Source organism: Oenanthe melanoleuca, chromosome 1A (genome assembly GCF_029582105.1).
Source record: "Oenanthe melanoleuca isolate GR-GAL-2019-014 chromosome 1A, OMel1.0, whole genome shotgun sequence".
NCBI classification, from domain to species: domain Eukaryota; kingdom Metazoa; phylum Chordata; class Aves; order Passeriformes; family Muscicapidae; genus Oenanthe; species Oenanthe melanoleuca.
Window position 1 is genome coordinate 60,189,912 of NC_079334.1, and position 22,151 is coordinate 60,212,062.

General features: G+C 35.1%; 1 protein-coding gene across 6 annotated transcripts in view; it reads right to left on the minus strand.

The window, feature by feature from the left end:
- Window positions 1-22,151, minus strand: part of CACNA2D1 (calcium voltage-gated channel auxiliary subunit alpha2delta 1) — a 342,789-nt gene that overhangs the window by 36,956 nt on the left and 283,682 nt on the right. For 2 of the 6 annotated variants that reach the window (XM_056514799.1, XM_056514809.1), the window contains exons 13-20: window positions 17,294-17,372; window positions 15,261-15,310; window positions 13,746-13,835; window positions 10,073-10,141; window positions 8,459-8,533; window positions 7,115-7,189; window positions 3,898-3,954; window positions 299-370 (exon numbers count right to left, since the gene is read on the minus strand). In XM_056514799.1, the coding sequence (XP_056370774.1) occupies window positions 299-370; window positions 3,898-3,954; window positions 7,115-7,189; window positions 8,459-8,533; window positions 10,073-10,141; window positions 13,746-13,835; window positions 15,261-15,310; window positions 17,294-17,372 (567 nt within the window). The remainder of the gene's footprint in view (window positions 1-298; window positions 371-3,897; window positions 3,955-7,114; window positions 7,190-8,458; window positions 8,534-10,072; window positions 10,142-13,745; window positions 13,836-15,260; window positions 15,311-17,293; window positions 17,373-22,151) is intronic. The other 4 variants (XM_056514818.1, XM_056514827.1, XM_056514841.1 and 1 more) reach the window with 3 other exon arrangements.

Genomic DNA, 22,151 nt, shown 5'->3' on the forward strand with positions numbered 1-22,151 from the left:
AAAAAATTCTGGTTTCCTTCCCAGGAATTGTTACTTCATGAAGAAGAATTTAAGTAGCAATCTGGATGTTTTTCAAAATGAGAGGAATATAATGCATTGCCCTTGCCTAAAAGTAATGCTGGGATTTAACTGGCCTAAATATAACCTCATGTCTATAAAGTCATCATCTTTACAAATATAAAATTCAGATTTATATTGAAATAGATTCCCATTCAAAATCTAGAACATTTATTGCTGTACAGTTATTTTATGCTGAAATACTAACAGCAACATGCACTATGAAACCAGGTAATCTCACCTCAACTTTAATATCATTTTCCAATTCAGCATCTAGAAAATCCAGCGTAACAGGTTCCTGAGATTTAGGATTCTGAAGCAGAAGATATTACATGATCAAATAATAAAGACAGAGCACTGTAATATTACAAACCACTTTATCCCTTCATTTCAAATTAGCCACTTTACTGGGTTTACTTACCCATCTACTTTAATCTCTTGTAGCATTTCTAGTGGCCCTTTCTCATTTATTTTATTTTGTTGGATAGAAGGGTTAATTGGGTAAGTGAAAATCAAATTAATACTAATTGCCAGTGTCTGTCCACAGCCTGTCATGTATGGGGCTCATGCTGAGGTGCTGCTTCCCCTTCTCCTGGTATGTCACAGACTGTGCTGGCTTGGGAGGAATCAGACTCAGCAGAGGAAAGGAATCTCTCACTTGGTGTCCTGCCTTCAAGAAGGGAGAGAAATTTGGGAGAGTTTTCTCCAACCAGTAAACTGGGCAACTGCACTCTTTGCAATTTTACCAAGAGCAGATTTGCTGATATGAGGTGGGGATAGATTACAATTCATAATTCAAAAATGCAGCAATTCCAGCAAATTTTTTGGGGTTTACAAAAAATAAACCCCACTTTATTGTCAGCATTACAGGACTTCCCTGAACACCCTGGAGTTTCAAAAGCATTTCTCTTGGCAGCAGTACTGTTATCTCAGTTTGGAGGATGGAAACCTGTGGCACAGAAATACTGAAATGCTTCCTAAGGAGCCTAAGGAACACTGATGACACCAGCCCTCGACTATGGAGCACAGACAACTTTGGTGACCTGCACCTGTAGTAACCCTGACCCCACTGGAGTGCTGGAAGACCACTGTGGCTCTGCTGAACTGGATCAGACCACCCTCCAGCCTCTGCTCCCTGCTCAGCTGCATTTACTTGGTCAGAGCCATCTTCCATTTGAGTTGTTTGGAATCCAACTTTTTTTGCTGGCAATTTTGCCTAAGCTCCATTGACTTTATATTGAGTGTGGTGCAAAAATCATCCATCCTCATCACCCAGTGCTCACTTAATGCACTCCCTAAAAGCAAATGCATTTCTGTAGAAAAAAGAGTATGGGGATGTATTACTTAACCATTTAAATCTGACAGCTCAGAGTAGAAAATGGAAAAATAAAAAGGGATTTCAGCAATTCTCCTATACTATCAAACAGGGTAGACTAAAGTCCCCTCCTTCAAAATTATGATTATATTCCTCCTATCCTAGCATCCTCTGGCAAAGTTGCAAGACAAATGTACATGTGACTGTTCTATCAAGGAATGTAAGAAATGGAAGAAATATCCTGAACAACTGGTAAAAGACACCTTCATATAACAGTCTGGAGTACTAAGAGCTTAACAGTAGCCCTTATTTTCAAGACTGTAATATAGAATAGTTCCAGAAGACAAAAGATTATTTCTTCCTTTTCTTGAGGACAAAATGTACATGTCTCTGGCTATATGGAATCATTCTTGTTCTTTACAAGACTTACTGTCTGCTAAGTGAAAAACCAGTAAATTTATTCTCAGGAAGAGAATATGTACTGAAAAGGTTGCAGACAAAGATTCTGAGTATTTCTTTAAAATATGTACTGAAAACTTCAAGAAAATTTTTGCATTTCTATTTATATATGATAGATAAAACTAGCAGCTTTAATAGAATGGCATTAATATATGCTCTTCGCTAATTCAAAATTATTCAATTATTGCTATGCAGTTGCTTTTCCCTCCCAACAAATCCACACTCTCAAAATAAATAACAAAAGGCTAAAATGTAAAAATAAAAAAAAATGTACATATCTTACATGCAATGGATAATGAATAGCATGGTCAAACCCAAACAGCATGCATGAAGGCATTGGCATGGCAGAGGAGGCATTTATGAAGTTCACATTCCATTCCAACACACAAAGGAACAGAGAAAAAAATAAATGGTAAAAAAAAAAAGCCATCACATCAAATCAAATTCAATATTTATTTCAAATGATAACCTGGGCTAGTCATAGTCAAGGAGTCCCAAGGCAAAATAGCAAACTAATTCAGTAAAAATTAAAGTGTGCATTAACTGTTTGTTCTTCTTTTTAAGACTTATGTTATATCACTTTGCATTTCTTATATGATACTTTTTAAATCACTTTTAATAGACAAACCTAACCATCTATAAATACATTCTGAGATGTGCCTGAGGCACAAAGACAACCACTAAAAATTAGAGTAGAAAATTCCTGCATTGGTACTTCAAATAGAAGACTATTTCCCCCTTTTTTCTCTTTCCCCCAAGAATATTTTAACCAGTATTTGGGCTCCACAATTTTTATTTCCAAGGTTGCCATTTAGTGGGGTTTATTCCAAGCCACGAAGAAACAAACTTACAGTTCAGTTTGCTCTTCTCTTTATCCAGTCATGGGTGTAACATGACTGGAATAAGCACACCACCACCACATTCACCAGCACAACTTAACAAAACAGAACAGAAGTAAATCACTAGCAATGAAGCATGCAAACAAAATGATTGCAATCCATTTTCAGCAGGAAAAATAAAGGCAAGGATCTATAATTTAAATGACAACTCATGAAGGAAACAAAGAAAGAAAGAACTGGTGCAGCAACATAAAAAACAGTTAAATGCTTTTGTCGTGTGTTTTGGGAGGTCAGTATTCTCACAAATTCTATGGATGACCTTCTTTGCTGTGTTGCAGGAGCCTAGTTCCTACTCAAACCTGCAGTACTAAGGAGGACACAGGCTATTAGGCTTTTAAAAGAAGTGGTGATAAGAAGTCACCTGGGCCACAGAGGTAAGCTCAGGAGCATCTGGAGTGGATGAGAGCCCAGAGCTTGCCCAGTGCTGCACATCCCTGGGCAGCAAGCTCTGCCAGGCAAACCCAGCAGCAGCCAGACCACACCATGGCAAGCTGAGGAGCCAGCTGTGCTAAGAAAACTGAGATTTTTTTATGATTCAGTGCTGCTTTCTGCAGTACACAAACAAAAAAGCCCAGCCCCAAGGTGCCTTCTACACGTTATAAACACAGCCACCTGGTGAAATCTCTGACTTGGATCAGGATTTTGCACCATGTTTTACTGGTGTTGCTATGCAGGCCACAAGTTTTGCATTATAGATTCCCAAATGTGTAGGAAATCAAACTTGATATACTGTGTTTAAGTTTACTATTTTTGTAGTTACATAGTTAATCTATTCCTTTAATGATTTATAAGTTTTCATTAAGTGTTTTCTGCTCAGGAATTGCATTACATAAACATGACTATTACCCTTTTCAGGCCAGCACAAGTAGTCTCTTTTTATTTCCAGTCTTCAAATTAATTTCAACATCTGAAGAATTTTTACAGCACGACTCTAATTAGCACCTATTAGTAAAGCACCATAATTTAATGGAATGCCCTTCACTACAGCCAATAGCATGTTTTCTATTATTTAAATAGGAAAGGATGCAAGCTTCATGCTTTGGAAGCTGTTTGTCACAATAAACAGTTCTCTAGTAAGACTTTTCCTAATAAGCAGGGCAGAAGCTTTCTAATTATATTTCCAGGTCTATGCATTCTAATGCACTAATCACCTCCATCCAAAGTTACCTGTACATTGGGTCTCCTTTTTCTCAACTTAACTTTTGGTATGCCCACACCAATTTGCTGAAGTAACAAAAAAGCAGTATAAATTTATATTTTTGCACTATTAGCAAGCAGCCTACTTATAGAATGGAAGTGTTTTCTCAAGATCTGTGCTGTCCACTGTGCAGTTTACTACTGCAAGCAGAGACTACCCCTCATCCTAATAATGAATTCTGAGCTCTCTGCCAGAATTACACACAGGTTTTGGATAGGGAAACAAAAATCAGACATATGTCAATGTGAATAAAATTAACAGAGAGCTCTCCCTTCCACATACTCTGACAGAATAAAATATAGAATGAGAATTGCTCACTTTTTGCTTACTTTTATATTTGCTCTTAAAACCCAGCTCCTCTTAAATTTTTTTAATAACTCTGAATAGTAAGAAAGAATATGGGACCTTACTGGAGGCATATGGAGCTTTATCATTAAATGGGTTTTGATCAGAACCATAGTAAAAATGAAAAGAAGGAATCAAATCTTTAGAATAGATTTAGAAATAGAATTGTTTACTGTTTTCAAAATCTAATTAAGATTAAGCTTGTTAACACATGCTCATTGGACTCACTTCAGTGACTCTGTTTATTTGGTGGTGCATCCACCTGTTCTCTCCCACAATAAAGGGAAAAATACATCCACATATGCAGACACACACAAAGAAAATTTGGAGTAAAACATAAAATTAAGCATTTAAAAAAAATGTAACTAATTGCACAAATATAAAAATGGTTTAAGCTGTTTAAAATGATACCAAGCTCCAAACAAAAAAAAAGATTTCCCGCTAAGTTTTCACATAATTTTCATATCGTTCAGCAAATAAGAACATGATGGGAAAGTGTTAAATTATTTTAATTTGCTTTTGAAGTTGTTGTTTGTTAGCTTTTCTCAGTTGTGCAAACAACTTTAGTAACTTCAAGACAATTTCTCAAAATATTAATTGTGTTGAACCAGTTGTGATTTGAGGAAATAGATTTTCAGAAGGAAGGAAGAGGACATTCAAAAGAGGGGAAGCATTGGAAGTCTAAGAAACCCTCACCTCTTCAAAGGCAAAGATGTAGCTATGCTTTAGTTTACATCTATTGAAAAATTTCTGGCAAAGAGGGTTAAGATGTTGTTTGTTAATAAGTTAAGAGCTACTGAGAGGTTCAACTAAAATTAATATGACGTGTTAAAGAAAGTCCATGAATTCTAAATATATCTGTCTTTGTTGTGTACCTTAGTTTTAAACTGTAGTTCTTGTACCAGTCTGAATAGCATGCACCACCCCACACAAACTGGGAGTGAAAAAGGCTAGTCTGTGTAACTGTTAATAACAACAATAACAATAATAATGCAAATGCTTAATACTACATTTAGACATTATTCTACAACATAAAAATTATTACTTATAAAACATCCTGTTTTAAACATACTCTAAATCAAAGATTTGAGCATTAAGGGAAAGCATCAATGGACTTCCATATCCTTTTTAGAAGAAAACTACTCAGAGAAACCACGACAATTAGTATTCTAATAATCCATCTCAGTTTGGCTAGATTTAGTTGGGATGAGCTGAGTTGTAACAAAGGTTTTTATTCTTCCATGTTGTGAGGCAACACTGCAGGATAACAGAATATCTGAGATGAACAGAGTCCAAATCGACAATTTTCTCACAAGATTAGGTCTAAAATAAGATTACTGAATTTCTTCTTTTTACATTACTCTTGTGAATGAAAAGACAGTTCAATTTGCATATAGAGGGAAGATAAATATGCCAATCACCATCACCTAATTACTAATAACCTCTAATTAGAAAAGATTGGGTCAGTAATAATGCAGATATTTGCCTCTGAAAAATTCACCAAGAAAAATCATCAAATCGAAACTTCCAGTTTTTAAGACATGAAAATCAAATGCAGACATTCAGAAATTGAAGTCCTCCTCATTTATGAAGACTATATAAAAACCTTATTTTCTATAGTCTTCCTTTTTTTTTTTTCAAGTGTCTTTCAAAATAAATCAAAAGGGATATCTCACTAATAGTTACAGTCAAGTCATTCTTTCTTTTCTTCAGAAGCACTTTTTTCATTCTTGTGTTATGTACTTGGCAAAAAATTTCAAAGGTATTAATTACTATGCCAGGAAATTAATTCAAATATTCACAAAGCTGACTTCTCTCAACTTAAGAATTAAATTAATTGCTCAAATATGTAGATGAATTCTTAATTTCTTCTTCTGTCTTGGACAATTAGAGAAGTTATTTTAACTTTTATATAATATAACCTTAAGAATTCAAGAGACAAAGTTCACTGAAAATATAGAATTAAAATATGAGCATTTTCAAGAAGTCCACTAGAACTTCCTCCACAAGAAGGTTGTTTCATATTGAGAAACCTTCCATTAAAACCAAAATCAAAGTTCTGATTTCAGGAAAAAAAAAATTATCCATTCATGTAGAAATTTCTCATCAAAGTCAGGGAGGCAAGTTATTTAAGAAGATACAGACAATGCACACACCTCTCAACAAGGTAAGAACTAAAGTTCATGGATAAAGAGGTAAACTGAAATATTAGGCTCCTATTTTCCTGAAATTTGAAGAAAGTTGTGTCCTAATCATAGTTAGAAAAAAGTTTCATGTTTAAACATGAAAGACCTTTCTCAAGTTAAACTACTAAAAATCTAGTATTATGGGAATTAATTCATTCCAACTGTGAGATCAGGTTTCAGCTCTGGTAAACAGAAAATAAGCAAATATATACAAGAATTCAAGTAAAGTACATTGTTTTTGTTTTCCTGTGATTACTTTTGCAAGTATGAAAATTTCAATCTTTTAAATGAGAAAGCATCACAAAAAAGTGCACATAAACTCCTCAGTTTGCTTTAAGATTCTTCACAATGATTATAGTTTTCACAATTATATTACAACTACCACTAATTGTTTTTATATTAACATATACATTAAAACACTTCACCTATATAAATATGAATTCAAAATATGCATATTTTTTAATTAATAACCACATTCAAAGCCAAAGCTGGTGGATTTGGATGAAGCCATATAAGCACCACAGCTTTTCCTAACACCCACAAAACAGAATTTTCACTACTGCTGCCTCAGTAGTACCCTCAGCAATCCTAGCTTCTGATTTTTCCAGATAATATTCCCTTATTACAGAGAAGTAAATTAGAAGGTGTTTCATACCTTTGGCTGGAGATTTGGATGCAGTAGCACATACCCATTAGGATCAATTGCAAAATAGTACCCATTTGGACAAAGCTGAAAGAAAGAAATTAAGTTTAGCCTTATATGGGTTTAAATAATGAAGAAAGAGTAATTAACACTTTTCAAGAAACGCTCCCATTGTGGAAAACACATGCCTCAGGCATTATGAGGTGTAAGATTACTAACACAGACAAGATGATTTCTTAATATTTACTCTTTTAGGAGCATAAACTTAGAGAATGATTTAAGCTGATGGGACCTCTGAAGGTCGGCTGGTGCAGCCTTTTACTGGAAGCAAAGCTAACTTGATTTTTAAAGTTGAACTTTGAAGTTAGACTCGTTTACAGCAGGTCTTTGAACACCTCTAGTGGCAAGTCCACAACCTCTCTGGGCAGCCTGCTCTCCTTCTCCCTTAATTTCAGTTGGAATTTCCATTGCCACACCTATGCTGGTAGCCTCTTTGAGGAAATGTCAAGCTCCATTTTCTCCAGAATTCCCATTAGCTAACCCTTAGGTTCCTTCTTTAGCCCAAATCCATCTCTCTCAACTTCTTCCTGTACTTAGTGGCTCTGCACTGGGCCTCAGAGTATTTATTACACTGAGGAGATCAAATTTGGCCATCCTGATGCAGATGTTTACTGCACAGCTGGTTTTTACTGCCAGGGCACACTGCTAACTCATGTTCTATGTGTCCTCCACCACAGCTCCCAGGTCCTTTCCTGCCCTTGAGGCAGCCTGTCTCAGCCTGAGCTGTGATGTGGGATTATTCCATTCTAAATGTAGGAATTTGCATCTGCCTTCAGTCACACTTGTGACGTTCCTCTGCTTCCTCAGCTTTTGTTTTCCACAGCACTAGTTTCGTATTTTCATAGAAATTTCCACAGCCAGGTGTCTACATAAATAAATCACTCTTACAGAGTAGGGTACAGTCAGACATCTTCATGAAAGAAACTTTCTATAAAAAGCAGTCCTAGATAAATGGCAAATAGTATCAGCTGAAATGATTGTGTACTCTACATTAAGAACCAAACACTTAACTAACAATGCCTTAAGATATAAGAAGATAATTACTTGTAATATATCCCCCAATGTAAAAGCTGACTTTTACACAGTGCATCCTGATGGACAAATCACACAGCAGCACATACACAGCTGGAGAGAAAACCACCAGAAAATGTACAGCAATAGAAAAGAACATGTGGAAAGAAGCCTGCTGGTATTCTGATTCAAATCCAGTCATTGCTGTATGACTTTTGAAGGAGCATGCACAGAAATCACACATCAAACATATGTGATGAAAAACCACCAGCACAAGCAGCTTACCGTAAATCGGGGTGTCAGCTTCTTTATGTCCTCCAAGGAGACATCGACCCCCATTACTCCAAGAATCAGCTGATTCTGGTAAAATCCCAGAATGTTAGTATGCATTTGGCATATTTTCAATGCAGAATAACTGCAACAGTCAGTAAATTTGTATTTTTGCCCTCATCTCTTGCTTGAAAGATAGATTTGAGAAGTTGCCTATTTAGTTGTGTGTCTATTCTGGATATTCAAAATAGTGTCAAAGTGACCCATAATAAAATTTTTAAACATTTAAAATTTAGTATAGGGTATAAAAATACTTTCCAGGATGAATAAACAATAAAAGTAAGAACCAAACAGGTGAAGGCAAAAGTCATGCAATAATATTGCCAGTTATGCAGATACTAAACTATCAATACAGAGCTACTTTGCACACTTAGGTTGGGCAGTTGGTAAGTGAGATCTCAAAACTCTTTGGGCTATAGTATGATGAATGAAAAATATTCCAAAACAACAAAAAAACCCACTGAATATAAGAAAAATCATCATTTGAAATCAGGTATTCAGGCCTTACATGTTTTTTGCTTATAATTTATTTTCCTACTATAGAAAAGGAGGGCAGTCATTTAGCTAGTGTCACCTGAATCCCTTCTCCATATTAAATAAATTTGTAAAATTTTTTGGAGGAGGTATCTTGCAGCCTGTAATAAATTCAGGTAGAAATACAAATTGAGCAGATTGAAATTCTCTTCTTGCTCCTGTGACCTAGATCACGTCTGTTTTACTTCTCAGAAAGACATCCTTTGATAATCAGTAGTCTATCACTTTGAACCAGACTCAGACAATTCCAGGCATTGTCTTGTAGATAAGATTATGCAACTTTTACTGTTTATTGCTTTGTTTTTAAAAGGAAACTAAGAAAACTATTCTGAAAGTAAACGAAAGAAATAGCAGTGATCAAACCCTCATTGATTCATTCTGAGTCTATGTAATAGCTGAGGAACTGAATCTTTTATTTAAATTTCCGTATATTTTGACCTGAATGGAGCACACCAAAAATATTTTACCACAAATTGTTCAAGACTATTCCAGGTCTGTTTTTCATTTTGTGAAGAGGACACAGATTTCATGTCAGAGAGTAATAGGGATAGGCAATTGTATTTATTTAACACTAAGAATGTAATCTAAGTATACAGTGCTCTTTTCTATTATCATTACAACCAACTAATTCATATTCTCTACACCACTATCTTTTACCCTGAAATGTCACAGCCTCAGAGATTTGCTAGAAATTTATGTAGACATTACTTCTTGGAAAGGTCTAAATAATATCATCATCTACTTCCCATCTACTGAGCACTTAATGCATTCCCACTGCCACTAAGGCACAGGGATAAACAGTGGAATGTCACACCCTGGAACTCAGAATGACAAAAAGGGTAGAAGAATGCACTGCATTTTCTTGTTCCCAGGAGGTTAAGTAATTGGGAAAGTAGATGTGACCCCTTTGTTTCTGATGTACAAGGCAATTACATTGCAAAATTTTCTATGGAAATACATATCTTTCAAGGCTTTTAACATTAAATTTAATTTATATAACTGCTGCTTTTTTTTTTTCTTGAAGGAACAGCTTACAATTTTCCCATTTTGTTCCCTTGTTAGATTGAAGACAGGCAGAGTTCCTGTAATCACAAGGCCCAGCTCCTAGAAAATAACCAATATAGAAGGGAGAAAAAGACTTTTTAGTTAAAAAGCAAATATTAAGCCATAAAATATTAGAGCTATGAGAGAATGTGTGTAGCTAAGCAATTACTTTCATTTTTTGTAAAAAACCCCAACTTTCAATTTTGGAAAAAACCCCAAAATAATATTACTTCACTGACTTGATGAATAGAAAGTTGAAATTATGATTTTAGTGTCCACATTTTAGTGGGATTAATATATTATTTTTTAAAAAATAGATGATGGCCAACAACATAGGATATAAAAGTTTGACAAAACCTCAATGTTATGAAAACATATTTGCAGCTATGGCTGCCCTATGTATAAAACTATAGATAACAGAGGAAAGGAAAGGAAAGGAAAGGAAAGGAAAGGAAAGGAAAGGAAAGGAAAGGAAAGGAAAGGAAAGGAAAGGAAAGGAAAGGAAAGGAAAGGAAAGGGAAGGGAAGGGAAGGGAAGGGAAGGGAAGGGAAGGGAAGGGAAGGGAAGGGAAGGGAAGGGAAGGGAAGGGAAGGGAAGGGAAGGGAAGGGAAGGGAAGGGAAGGGAAGGGAAGGGAAGGGAAGGGAAGGGAAGGGAAGGGAAGGGAAGGGAAGGGAAGGGAAGGGAAGGGAAGGGAAGGGAAGGGAAGGGAAGGGAAGGGAAGGGAAGGGAAGGGAAGGGAAGGGAAGGGAAGGGAAGGGAAGGGAAGGGAAGGGAAGGGAAGGGAAGGGAAGGGAAGGGAAGGGAAGGGAAGGGAAGGGAAGGGAAGGGAAGGGAAGGGAAGGGAAGGGAAGGGAAGGGAAGGGAAGGGAAGGGAAGGGAAGGGAAGGGAAGGGAAGGGAAGGGAAGGGAAGGGAAGGGAAGGGAAGGGAAGGGAAGGGAAGGGAAGGAAAGGAAAGGAAAGGAAAGGAAAGGAAAGGAAAGGAAAGGAAAGGAAAGGAAAGGAAAGGAAAGGAAAGGAAAGGAAAGGAAAGGAAAGGAAAGGAAAGGAAAGGAAAGGAAAGGAAAGGAAAGGAAAGGAAAGGAAAGGAAAGGAAAGGCTGAACTGTCTGCCCACAGGAAGCAGTGAATTAATTCCTTGTTTTGCTTTGTTCGTGTGCACAGCTTTTGTTTTCCTCTTAAACTCTGTCTCAACCCACAAGTTTTCCAGATTTTACCCTTTGATTGTCTCCCCAGTCCCACTAGTGAGTGAGGGAGGGACTGCTTTGGGTTTGGTAGATGGCTGGGGTGGATCACGTCAGGTGGGTAACACAGAGAGGCAAAACCAACAGAAAAATACAACAGATAACTCCTCTGCTTTTTCTATCATCACTGCTTCTGAGTGATGTGCCATCATGTCCATCATGGGCTCAGCAAAATCAGTCTTCTCTGGTCCTGAGGCAACTGAGGCAAGGAATGTGCTTTTATTTGGGAAGATATAAAAAATCTGTTTTTCCTTTAGTAACCTTCATAAATCATATTGAAAATAGGGTCCAGAACACCATATGTTAAGACAGACAGGAAAGATTTGTTTTCCATTCCAAATTGCCCATAGGGAGATTTCTACCTTTTTTAATGCAATTGTTTGGTTTCATTTCAAACTTTTTCCCTTCATTTATGCTTACACTCCTTCTATCTAGTTTATTGAGAAGTCATATCCCTTTTCTATCTCTCTTTCAATTTGAAAGAAAAAAAAAAAAAAAACACACTAGAATATTCCATGAATCAACTCTGATACAATCTGTTCTATATTTTCCCAGTCTAGTAGCACCTTTTTGAATTTTAAACCATCCTTCATGAACACAAATTTGTGTTTCAAATGAAAGGTGATGAGGTCAAAGTTAGTAAAGTTACAAGTGAAGTGAAGTGGATTTTGTAGGAAAAAAAGAGAAGTAGGGATGAATGGAGAGGACATTGTTTAAAAGATACATAATGAAACAGGAAGGAGATGAATAGGGGGTAACAGAATCTCCCCCTCAAAAAAAAAAAAAAAGTAGAGAGGATAACTTGTGAATAAATTACAACTAACTGGTAAATCTAAAAGTATCTGAAATTTTTGGGAAATCTTGAAAATAAAGCCAGAGGAACACAGTAATAAAATCTGAATAAACAGGGCTAGAAAAGAGGGGTGAATTGCTACAAATACATCAAATTATTAAAGACAGTCTTGAAAGGCAGACTGAAATAAAAGTACCTCCTCAGAAGTTTATAACCTGGATTTATGCACTATTGTGGCCTCATGTAACACACTTTGCATTACTTTAGTTTTAGCAACAAAACAGCCACTGGATAGTAGGAGCCAAATGATAGGAATGAATGAGTCCAGCAAGTCCAAGCAGGAGAACTGTAAGCTCTACATGAGGGAATTATTTTAGGGAATTTAAGATAGCAAACCAATGTGACAACTTAGACACACTTCCTTACACAACCAAGAATCAGGAAAAGGTTTTAGAAGGGGTTAGATATACCTATTCCTTTATGGTCTCAACAATGGTGAGAAAGTGCACAAATCTGAGCCTTTACCTTGTGTTGTCCTACTTTATTTACACATAATTATGTGTGTGTGTGTGTGTGTGTGTGTACATACACAAATATATGTATATATAATTATATACTTACATGTAGCACATAAATGCAGAAAACCTTGAAGGAAAGACTGAAGGAACCCACTGAGTATATAAAGTAACACAAGAGATGCCTGAAGGTGTCACTTATTTCACTGGACTAAACAGATCTCTATTCCTAGTCTCAAATTTATCTTTGGCTTTACAACAGGATATGTACAGAGCATAAGAACTTTTGTCATCACATCCTTTATGTTTCCAGTAAGTACCTCAACAATAACAAACAAAACATGGTTAATGAACTTCTGGGCTTTGAGATTTCAATGAAAAACCAGTTCCTCAGTAATATTGACAGTAAAAATTATATGCTGATAAAAAAACTTCAGAAGTGCTGACTGACAGGAAGATGTGCATTTTGACGTGACCATTTTGCAGTAATTTTTGCCCTGTTGCTCAGAAGTAGGTAATTCAGAGCAGGAGATTAGATTTCTGCTAACAATACTTTTCCTCTTGTAGTTTCCTGAGTATGTTTGTTTTACAAAACCAAAATGATAAATTAAGCAGTAAGAAAGTTTTTCATATGTCTTTTTGTCTATTTGCCCATTATTTACACTGTCCAATTAAAGGTTAATGAAATAATTACCTTGAGCAAGCAAGCAATTACAACCCAAGTTCAAAATTTGGGCAAATACTTAGAAATACTAATAGATTTCATTCTGCCTGGAATGTTCCTTGGAAGGGAGAAAAAAAAAAAAAAAAAAAAAGAGGAAAAACAAATAATTCTAAGAATTCCTCACCAGAAACATAACAAATGACCTTTACTGCAGTAGGTACAACACTGCAAAACTATTAGCTTTCTTTTTTTCCCTGAAGCTGAGACCAGCAGTGGCCTACACTTTAGAGTCTGCAGAGAATAAACTCTTTTCATCTGTTAAATATGATGTTAGAAAAAAAAGAATATCATGTTTGGAACTGTAAGAAATTGGATTATTGGGAAAGCAGACCCAGATAGTTACTGCTTTTCTAAAATTCTTACTTTAGTAGAGATAAATACAGATCATACCAGAGCATCCAGATAGACATTTGTCCATTGGACTTGTTTGGCTTGCTCTCCAGCTAAAACCATTGGTCTTCCCAAAACATCCAGATACTCCTGCCAAAAAGTGTAATAAACTCGTCAGAAGGCAATTACTAGATCAAAGAGCACAAACAATATTAAAATAAACACTAATTAAATATTAATTATTAAAATATCAGTGGAAAAAAGGAAATCAAAAGTCACCACTAATACAGGAGGAGCATTTATTTACTTCTAAAAAATTGTACCACAAAATATTTTAGTCTTCAGTTTGCAGTGATTACTGAAAAGGTAATTCCTGTATTTCACTCCCAGTCACATAGACCTTAAACACTCATAACCACCACTCTCTTTCCACAAAACGAGAATTACAACTATTTTTTATTTCAAAATAAATTGCTAATGACATAACGAAATTACAAGCAGATTACAGAACAGTCAACCCAGAAGAAAGAGTGGGCAGTGGAGGGTGAGTGGTGTAACATCTGGGCATGTTAAGCTTCTATTGCAGCAATTTGTGTGACTTCTATTGGAATAACAAAAATCAGAGTGATAAAACCCCTCTTTCCTGCCTTCCTTCAGTTTGTGAGTATGACTGAAGCTGGTGATCTTGTGAGATGCCAGATTTCTGGGCTAATTTGGGAGTGGATGCCATCAAACTTTTTTCAGTCATCAACTTTTTCTACTTGTCTGATCTTATTTAGGGATATGTCTTGCCAGACACTGTCTGGAAGAGTTTAACAGAATCAAAGGGCTCTTATTTAAGCCAAAAAAAGGATTCTTATTTTCTGCCAAAAAATGTCATGCCTGGCCTTGGAAGGACAAAGAACTGCTATGATTTCTCTGCTGTTCTGGACTTGTGAGTACCTGGACTGTCAGATAACTGAAAGGAACAATTGTTCTTCTAAATTTTTCTTCAGTTTGGAGCTCATCATATAATCCCAGAGTCCTGAGCCTTTCTTTACCTAGATGAAAGTCTTCTAAAATGTTCCTGCACCCTTTTTGAAGGAAAGTAGGGCAGTCTCTTCCAAAAGGGTTGGATCCATCCAGGTTCCTCTCCTATAAAGCAGGCTTGGATTGTGGCACCCACATGAGTTTCAGATGCTCCAGCAGGGCTATCCCCTCACATACATCCACTGCCTCCCCCATGTGATACAAACCCTTTGGATCATGCAGAAAGTGTGGCAGAAGGTGAACTATGAATGCCTAGACACATTACAAAAATTACGTTTTTATAGAATATTATAATAAATTGCTGCCGTGTCTCAGCATCAAAGTTTGAGGACCATGTAAGGCCTGAAGGAAAGCTCAGCCAAAAGCACAGTCCTTGTGCAGGGGCCTGCAGGATACAGAGCACTTCAGACACTCCTTGGTGTGCACATGGTCCATGCTTTGGAGGATGTCAACGTGGCAGAGGTAAAGAGCAAACATATCCAAGAACATATATTACTCCACTTTCTGTGTGCAAAAACTGCATCTGGATTTGGCCAACTCACTTACCTGGGTGTTTATTCTTATGGCTCCAATAGATGGGATTTCATAATAATAACCTAAAATTTGAAAGAGAAATAATGTCATTTTACCATAATAGACTGCTAGCTTCTTAATCTTGAGGAATTTCATTTATCTTATAATTTCTAGCCTAAATTTTATTAGAATTATTCTTTAGGAATGAAATATTTTTAGTAGATGCCACCACAACACATGGCCATATCATGGCTCACCAAGACATTCATACCAAAAAAGTTACTCTTAAGCAAAGACAGTTACAATTTATTTCTTTTGGCTGTTTTGTTTAAGGCTGTATCATATACTGAGTTTATAGTCATGAAATCCCAGTTACTATGATGTGCAAGTATATTTAATGTTTATTTTAATATGCTGTGACAGCAACATAATTATATGCTGAGTGCATGTAGGAATGTAAGAATAGCTATGGTCTGCCACAAGAGTGAATTCATATATATAAAAATATAAGGCACTCTGTGGAATGAAAAAAAAGCTAAAGGGTATTTCTCCTAAATAGAGAATGTACATCAGAAAAGTCTTATTTATTACTGATTTTTTTGCTCATTTGTTTGAATTAAAAATATTTAAAATATTGTCCATTTAATAAGCCTGAAGCCAGGCATTAAGATCCATCTTCAGTCCAGGAAAATTTTAAGTCATTGAGTATTGATATTGGTATTTTCCTTTGCTGTATGCAAAATCTTTTAATTTAGGAAAAAAATAAATAAAACTGATTCTTTGGATGTGCAAACAAATAATCACAGGAATTTTGGACAGAAGATTATGATAATTTTGCCCCAATAATAAAATGACATAGGTGGTTGTGCTTTAAACCAGCTGGTCCTCATTTGTTTAAAAACAATGGAGGTCACATGCACACAGTATTTTGAGATACAAAGAGGTTAGTAAAAAAAAAAAAAAATTGAGTTAAAAACACAAACGTCAATTTTCTGTTATTATCTGACAATACAGTCTGCTCTTCTGCATGACTTGTCAGCAAGCTGAGGGCTTCATGAGGTTATGATACATATGTATGCTATTCACCCAGGCTACAGATTCTTCTAGTATTTTTTCTTATCTTCACTTTATGGTACTCTTCTGTCTGTGCACATCTTTATCTCCTTCCCTGGCAGTCCTGATTTTCGAGACCCTTTGTAATCCAGATCACCTCTCACCTTTTGCTTCTCACCAATTTGTAAAACAGTTTTAAATTTTTGGTCAGGTCTGGCTCTATTTAAAATATAAGCAAATGTTTGAGAAATTACATATTTTCTATTAATATCTATAATTTTCTAATATTTCCCTTATCCTTTCTGCTATATCTCTGTATCTTATGCATTGTTGTACAGTTATATTATATTTGAGACTCCTCTTTCTCCTCTTAAAATGTTTCTGAGTACATTTCTCATGTAAAAAATTAATCCAGAAAACATTTACTTCCTTACTTTCACCTTTTTTACTTTTTCTTTTTGTCTACATAAAGAAAACAGGATAAAAATAAAAAAACAAGATGCTCTCAGAAATTAGGAAATCACAGCAAGAATAATTTTGATATTTTCATTTTTAAAAGGAAAAAAATTGCAAGCATCTGATCCCTTGTAAGTTTTGGAGAAAAACAGAAAGAAATGTAACCAGCCAACTAACCAAACAAAAATCCATTTGTCCAGACCGCCTAATTTAAAACAGCTTTGCCTAATTTCTTATCTGTCATCAGTTCCAACTTTACATAGATGGCTATTACAACAAATATTCTCAAAACTGAACCATAATGGCTTATTATTATAAAAACTACTGCGGTAGTTTTCATACAATATAAAGTTTTAAATAAAGTAATAAAGAAACAAATATACCAGCTTCTTGTTTACATGTGATTTTTTTTATGTAACATATTAACTTTTGGAACTTCTGATAACAAATACAATAAAGCTCAAAATCAAGCTAAAATCTGCCATTTTTGGAGAACAATAAAGAGATAACCTATCCAAAGGTTTAGTGAAGACCAGTTTAAAACAAAGACACAGTACCTTTATTTTCACAGGCCATCCACTGTATGGGTCCTTTGTCATAGTTATGTTGGCCAACAGAAAATGTGAACACTCGTACCTGTGCAAGTTAAAAACCAAAGCATATAATATAATATATAAATATAATGCAAATATCATTTATTAGCTGTGAACCTCAAGTCAATGATACACGGATTTTCCATAAATTTGAATAGAAAAAGAACACTATGAATTTTCCAGTTTTTGTCGCCATAATAGATATGAGACGTAAAAAAATAGTAGATTATGTTATTTTATGTATTCTTATAATTTATTCCATGAAGGAGAATCAAGAAGAATGCTCTTTTACACAGACTTCGTATTTTAAATGTCTGACATTGATCATTTTTCATGAAGTATTTAAATTTTTAGGTTTTTTATTCTAGGATGGTAATTTTAACTCTTCAGGTTTTGTTAAATTAGTTGACAAAACATCAATATTAGATGTTTACCCATGACTTAAGAAAATACATGTGTGGCAATAGAATTCAAAACAATGCAAAACACGACTTTTTACGATATAAAATATGGAATTTTCAGATTCTACAGAAAATAAATTCTCATTTTGCTCAGTCAGTTTTCCTTATGTAAAACCTCTAAATTAGTTCAACAGACTTCTAAACTATGGTTAAGCTTCTGATCTTCCACCTTAAGCTCTTGATACTCATTTAAGTTGTGGGTTTTTTTAGCATAATTCTATTATTTTTACAAAATGCTACTCTAATATATCTCAGCAACTGTAGAGAGTTCTGGCTTCAGAAGAATTCACCAAAATCTCTCCAAGTTTTGGACTGAAAACAGACTTTTCAGCTAAAATGATTTTTCACCCATATTTTCTGGTTCGAATGAGAAAAATTTAAACCCAAAACTTGTGTTGTTTAAAAAATATTAAAAATTAATTTAATATATTAAATAGCTAATTAATATTTATAAATTAAAATATTAAATATAGAAATATTTTAAAATATTGAAAAACAGACACATAAAAAAATTACAAATACTATGTTTCAGCTTCCAGCTGAATATTTTCCTCTAAATTTGAGTGTTTCTTTTAAAAGCTGGGAAAAATGTTTTCCCAACAGTTTTAATGAGCTGCTCACTAAATTCATGTCCCTCTGCCCAAGGGTCAGATGGCTTTTCCTTTTTAGGCATCTCTTTCTTTATGGATCTTTAACTTTAGCACTTTAATGTACAAATCTCAGATCACAATATGAAATCAGAATGAAAATTCCTTTCTATGGATTGATGCTTAAAATTAAAATATACTACAGTTAATTTGCATGCAGGCTGTGAGTAAGTAATAAGGTAATGTTTTTGTTTAATAACACACTCTAAAATTGCAGAGACTCCTTTTAAACTACTGATCATTGCTAAGTTCTTTAATGACAATTTATAAAAATTTTCACATTATTCAGCATGTGCAATTAGTACCCAAATTTTCACTTCTCAGATAAGCAAAAAAACCAAACTTGTGTGACAAAATCAGAGCTCAAGGATTAACCAAGAGCTGTAGGAATGGCTTCATATCATCCATCAGCAGGTAGCAAATGGTGAAACATTATTAGTGTTGACCCCTATATGCCAGAAGGGCAAACAAAGCTTTGTGCTGGATGCCATTTTTAATTAACAATATGTTTTGATTTTGTTTTATCTATACAAATCCTTTGTTTCTGCAGTTAAAAGGAGAATTAAAGCAACTATTCTGCTGCACTGAGCACTCATTTAAGTGTTTTTTTTGTAGTTTAAGAGCACTCCATATAGGGTCATTCCCCACTAACAAGTCAGGCCAATTACATTTCTGGTTTCACAGACAGGTATAGCAATGACTATGCCTGCATGATGGTAAATCTTTTTCCTCATAGCTCATATAGATAAGGACAGATGAAAAATACCTTCTATTACCCTGAAAATGTCAGTAGTGACAGTGCAAAAATGAAAAATGAAAAATGAAAAAATGAAAAACCTGGCATGTTTACATCTCATTTATTAATACTGTACCACATTTGCCATCCCCCTTTTATTCTTGACATCTTTTAAAAAATGACAGCTATAATTCTTCTAATAGATCTTTCGGCTTCTACTTAATTAATATCTATATTTTTCTTGTCTGGTTATCACCATGTTATTCTATATTGGCATCTCTCAGCTCACAAGGTCCCTGCCTACTTTACTCCTGTTCTTTTTGAACTCACACTGCTTCCAGTTTATTGTCCACTAAGCACTTGATTCAGAACAGATTCTTCTCAAAAACGATGGAAAATCCCCACTGTTGGACACTAATTAGATACTTGAGAGACCTGATGTTTCTTTTGGATTAAAAGCTACCATGTCATGTGGTTTCTCTTGTGTGTGTAGAAAACACGAGTCAATTAGACTGGACTGTCTAGCATTTGATCTCAAATGTAAAAATGAAACACTGAATTGGATTCAAGTTGCGAAATGCTATGTAATTTAGGGAAAAGCAGCAGTGTGTTAAATCTGCAACAAATCTATAAAGAATTTAGAATTTAAATTATTGACAACAAGCAGGAGACAATATATCTGATTTACTGTTCCTTGGATAATTAACAGAGATAAAGAACTGCAATGAAAATTGGAGTTTTTAATTGTTACTTGGTTTGGCAAGAGGGTGGGATATTCAAAAGAGTATTCTTTTTCCTATTGCCTCATCTGGAATTGAGTAGAATGACAGACCAGCTGGAAAAATGAGTCAGCAAGTCAAATTAAACAAGACAATTTTAGCAAAAAAAAAAAAAAAAAAAAAAAAACTCTGTACTAAAATTTTCTCTGACAGGACCCAGAGTCAGCCTAAGTACTGAGACATATTTGTCTATATGTTTTTGTTATAGACATCTCTCCAAAGAAGACATTAAGCTACTGAGTGAAAAAAAAAAAAAAAAAAAAAAAAAAAGCACCAAACATTTAATAATTTAATTACTTTAAGAAACTAGATCAGACACAATGGGTATGAGCACATCTCTCCCTTTGCCTGTCCTTTAAGCTAGGTTTCAACCAACTGAGTTTCTGAGTTGAAGCAAACTGCCAAGTAGTCTTGGATCCCCAAAAGTTGTTTTCCATCACCACTGAAGCTTGGTTATTTCTTCTCCCTGCAGCCTCTTGGGTTCTGTGTAAACTGCAGTTCCAGGGTGGTTTTGCCATGACAGTTCCTCTCCACCACCCCATTGGGAGATGGACATTTGTGCTCCCCAACCCATTTCCTAGGGAATGGGCAACCTTGCCTCCAGACACATCTATTTATTCTCTTCATAAATAAACACAACTTCCAAAGCAGTAAAAACTAATGGGAAAATAAGATAAACAAATAGGAGCTGTCATGCTTTCTGATTTTCAATGGAACTATTCAAAGTAAAGTACTTCTAGAAAACTTGCACCCTTAGAATTGAGAAGAGCTATAGATGGGCACCAGCCTGCCCTGCCAGCCCATCCAGGCACTGTCTTGGAATTGTTCTGAAATATAAAAGTCCTAGTTTTTAGCAAGGGAATTTCAGAACTAATTCTCTGCATCTTCCTCACTGAGACTAACCTTAGGCACAAAATATATTCTTTGTTATAATAATTTACAGTATACAGTAGAGGAATATACTAATTAGCAACCGAACTGAGTTGCACAGGCTGCCCAGTGAGGTTGTAAATCTGCCTCCCTGGAGGTTTTAAACCAGACTGAATATGGCCCTGAGCAACCTGCCCTGATCTTAGACCTGATTTTGAACTAGAGACCTCTGCAAGTCACTTGCAACCTGGCTTGTCCCAGGAACCTAAGAAGGATATCTAAGGAATACATGCAAAAATCCAACTCCTAATCAGACCAAGTGAGAGACAGAATAGAATGCTACAAAAATAGAGGAATAAGTACTTTATTGAAGAAAATATAATTGTCTAACTATAAAATTAATTTGCTATTTATTTGTATTTCTTTCTAGTGGAAGAAGATCATAAGCATCAAGACTACTACAGATTTTAAAGGACAACTCAAAAGGGTTGTGATGAAGAAAAAAATGAAGAGATACCTATGAAAAGGCTGCTTTCCCTGCAGATCTCATTTGCTTTTTGTGTATTTTATTTCTTCATTTTGCTATTGAAATAAAATTAAGCAAGATAAAATTAGATGATTCCTTTGGGTATACTATGTTATGAATATTACAAAAAATTACCACAAATTAAAATTAATTTGCTTGAAGTTGGTTCAAAGGGGTTATTAAACACAAAGCCCTTGCTATTCAGGCTATTGCCTATATGTGTAGGTAATGTAGAATCACTGAATGTTTTAGTTGGGAAGAACTTAAAGATCATCTCATCCTAACTCCCCTGTCATAGGCCTACAAGCACTGCAACCACTCTGCATGCCCTTCAGAGTGGAAAAACTGCACATTTTGACAGGTAAATTATTTGTCTTGAATTCTGTGCTACTGGAATGAGAGAGATTTCAATAACAATTTCTGTGTATCTCTTCATTTCTCTGTTTAGGAAAAGATTAACTGACTTTTGGAGATATATGTGTCTATTTTGTCAGATACCAAGAGAGCTATACAATTAATTCTCTCAATTGGATGCAGGCAAGATGAATCCTGTAATTTTATGCCTATGTAAAGAGACAAAGAGTGCATCTTGCTCTACCACTAAATACACAAACTGACTATGACCTAAAACTCAGCTCATCACATCATTCAACTTTGGTTTCCATTATGACAGTAAGATTTTAGAACATTTTATTCTGACCTTTATAGCTGCAGGTAAAGATTCACAGATAATCTTTTTTATTATAAAACAAGAAAAGTTATGATAAAGAGGAATAAATAATTCAGTAATTCCAGCATGACAG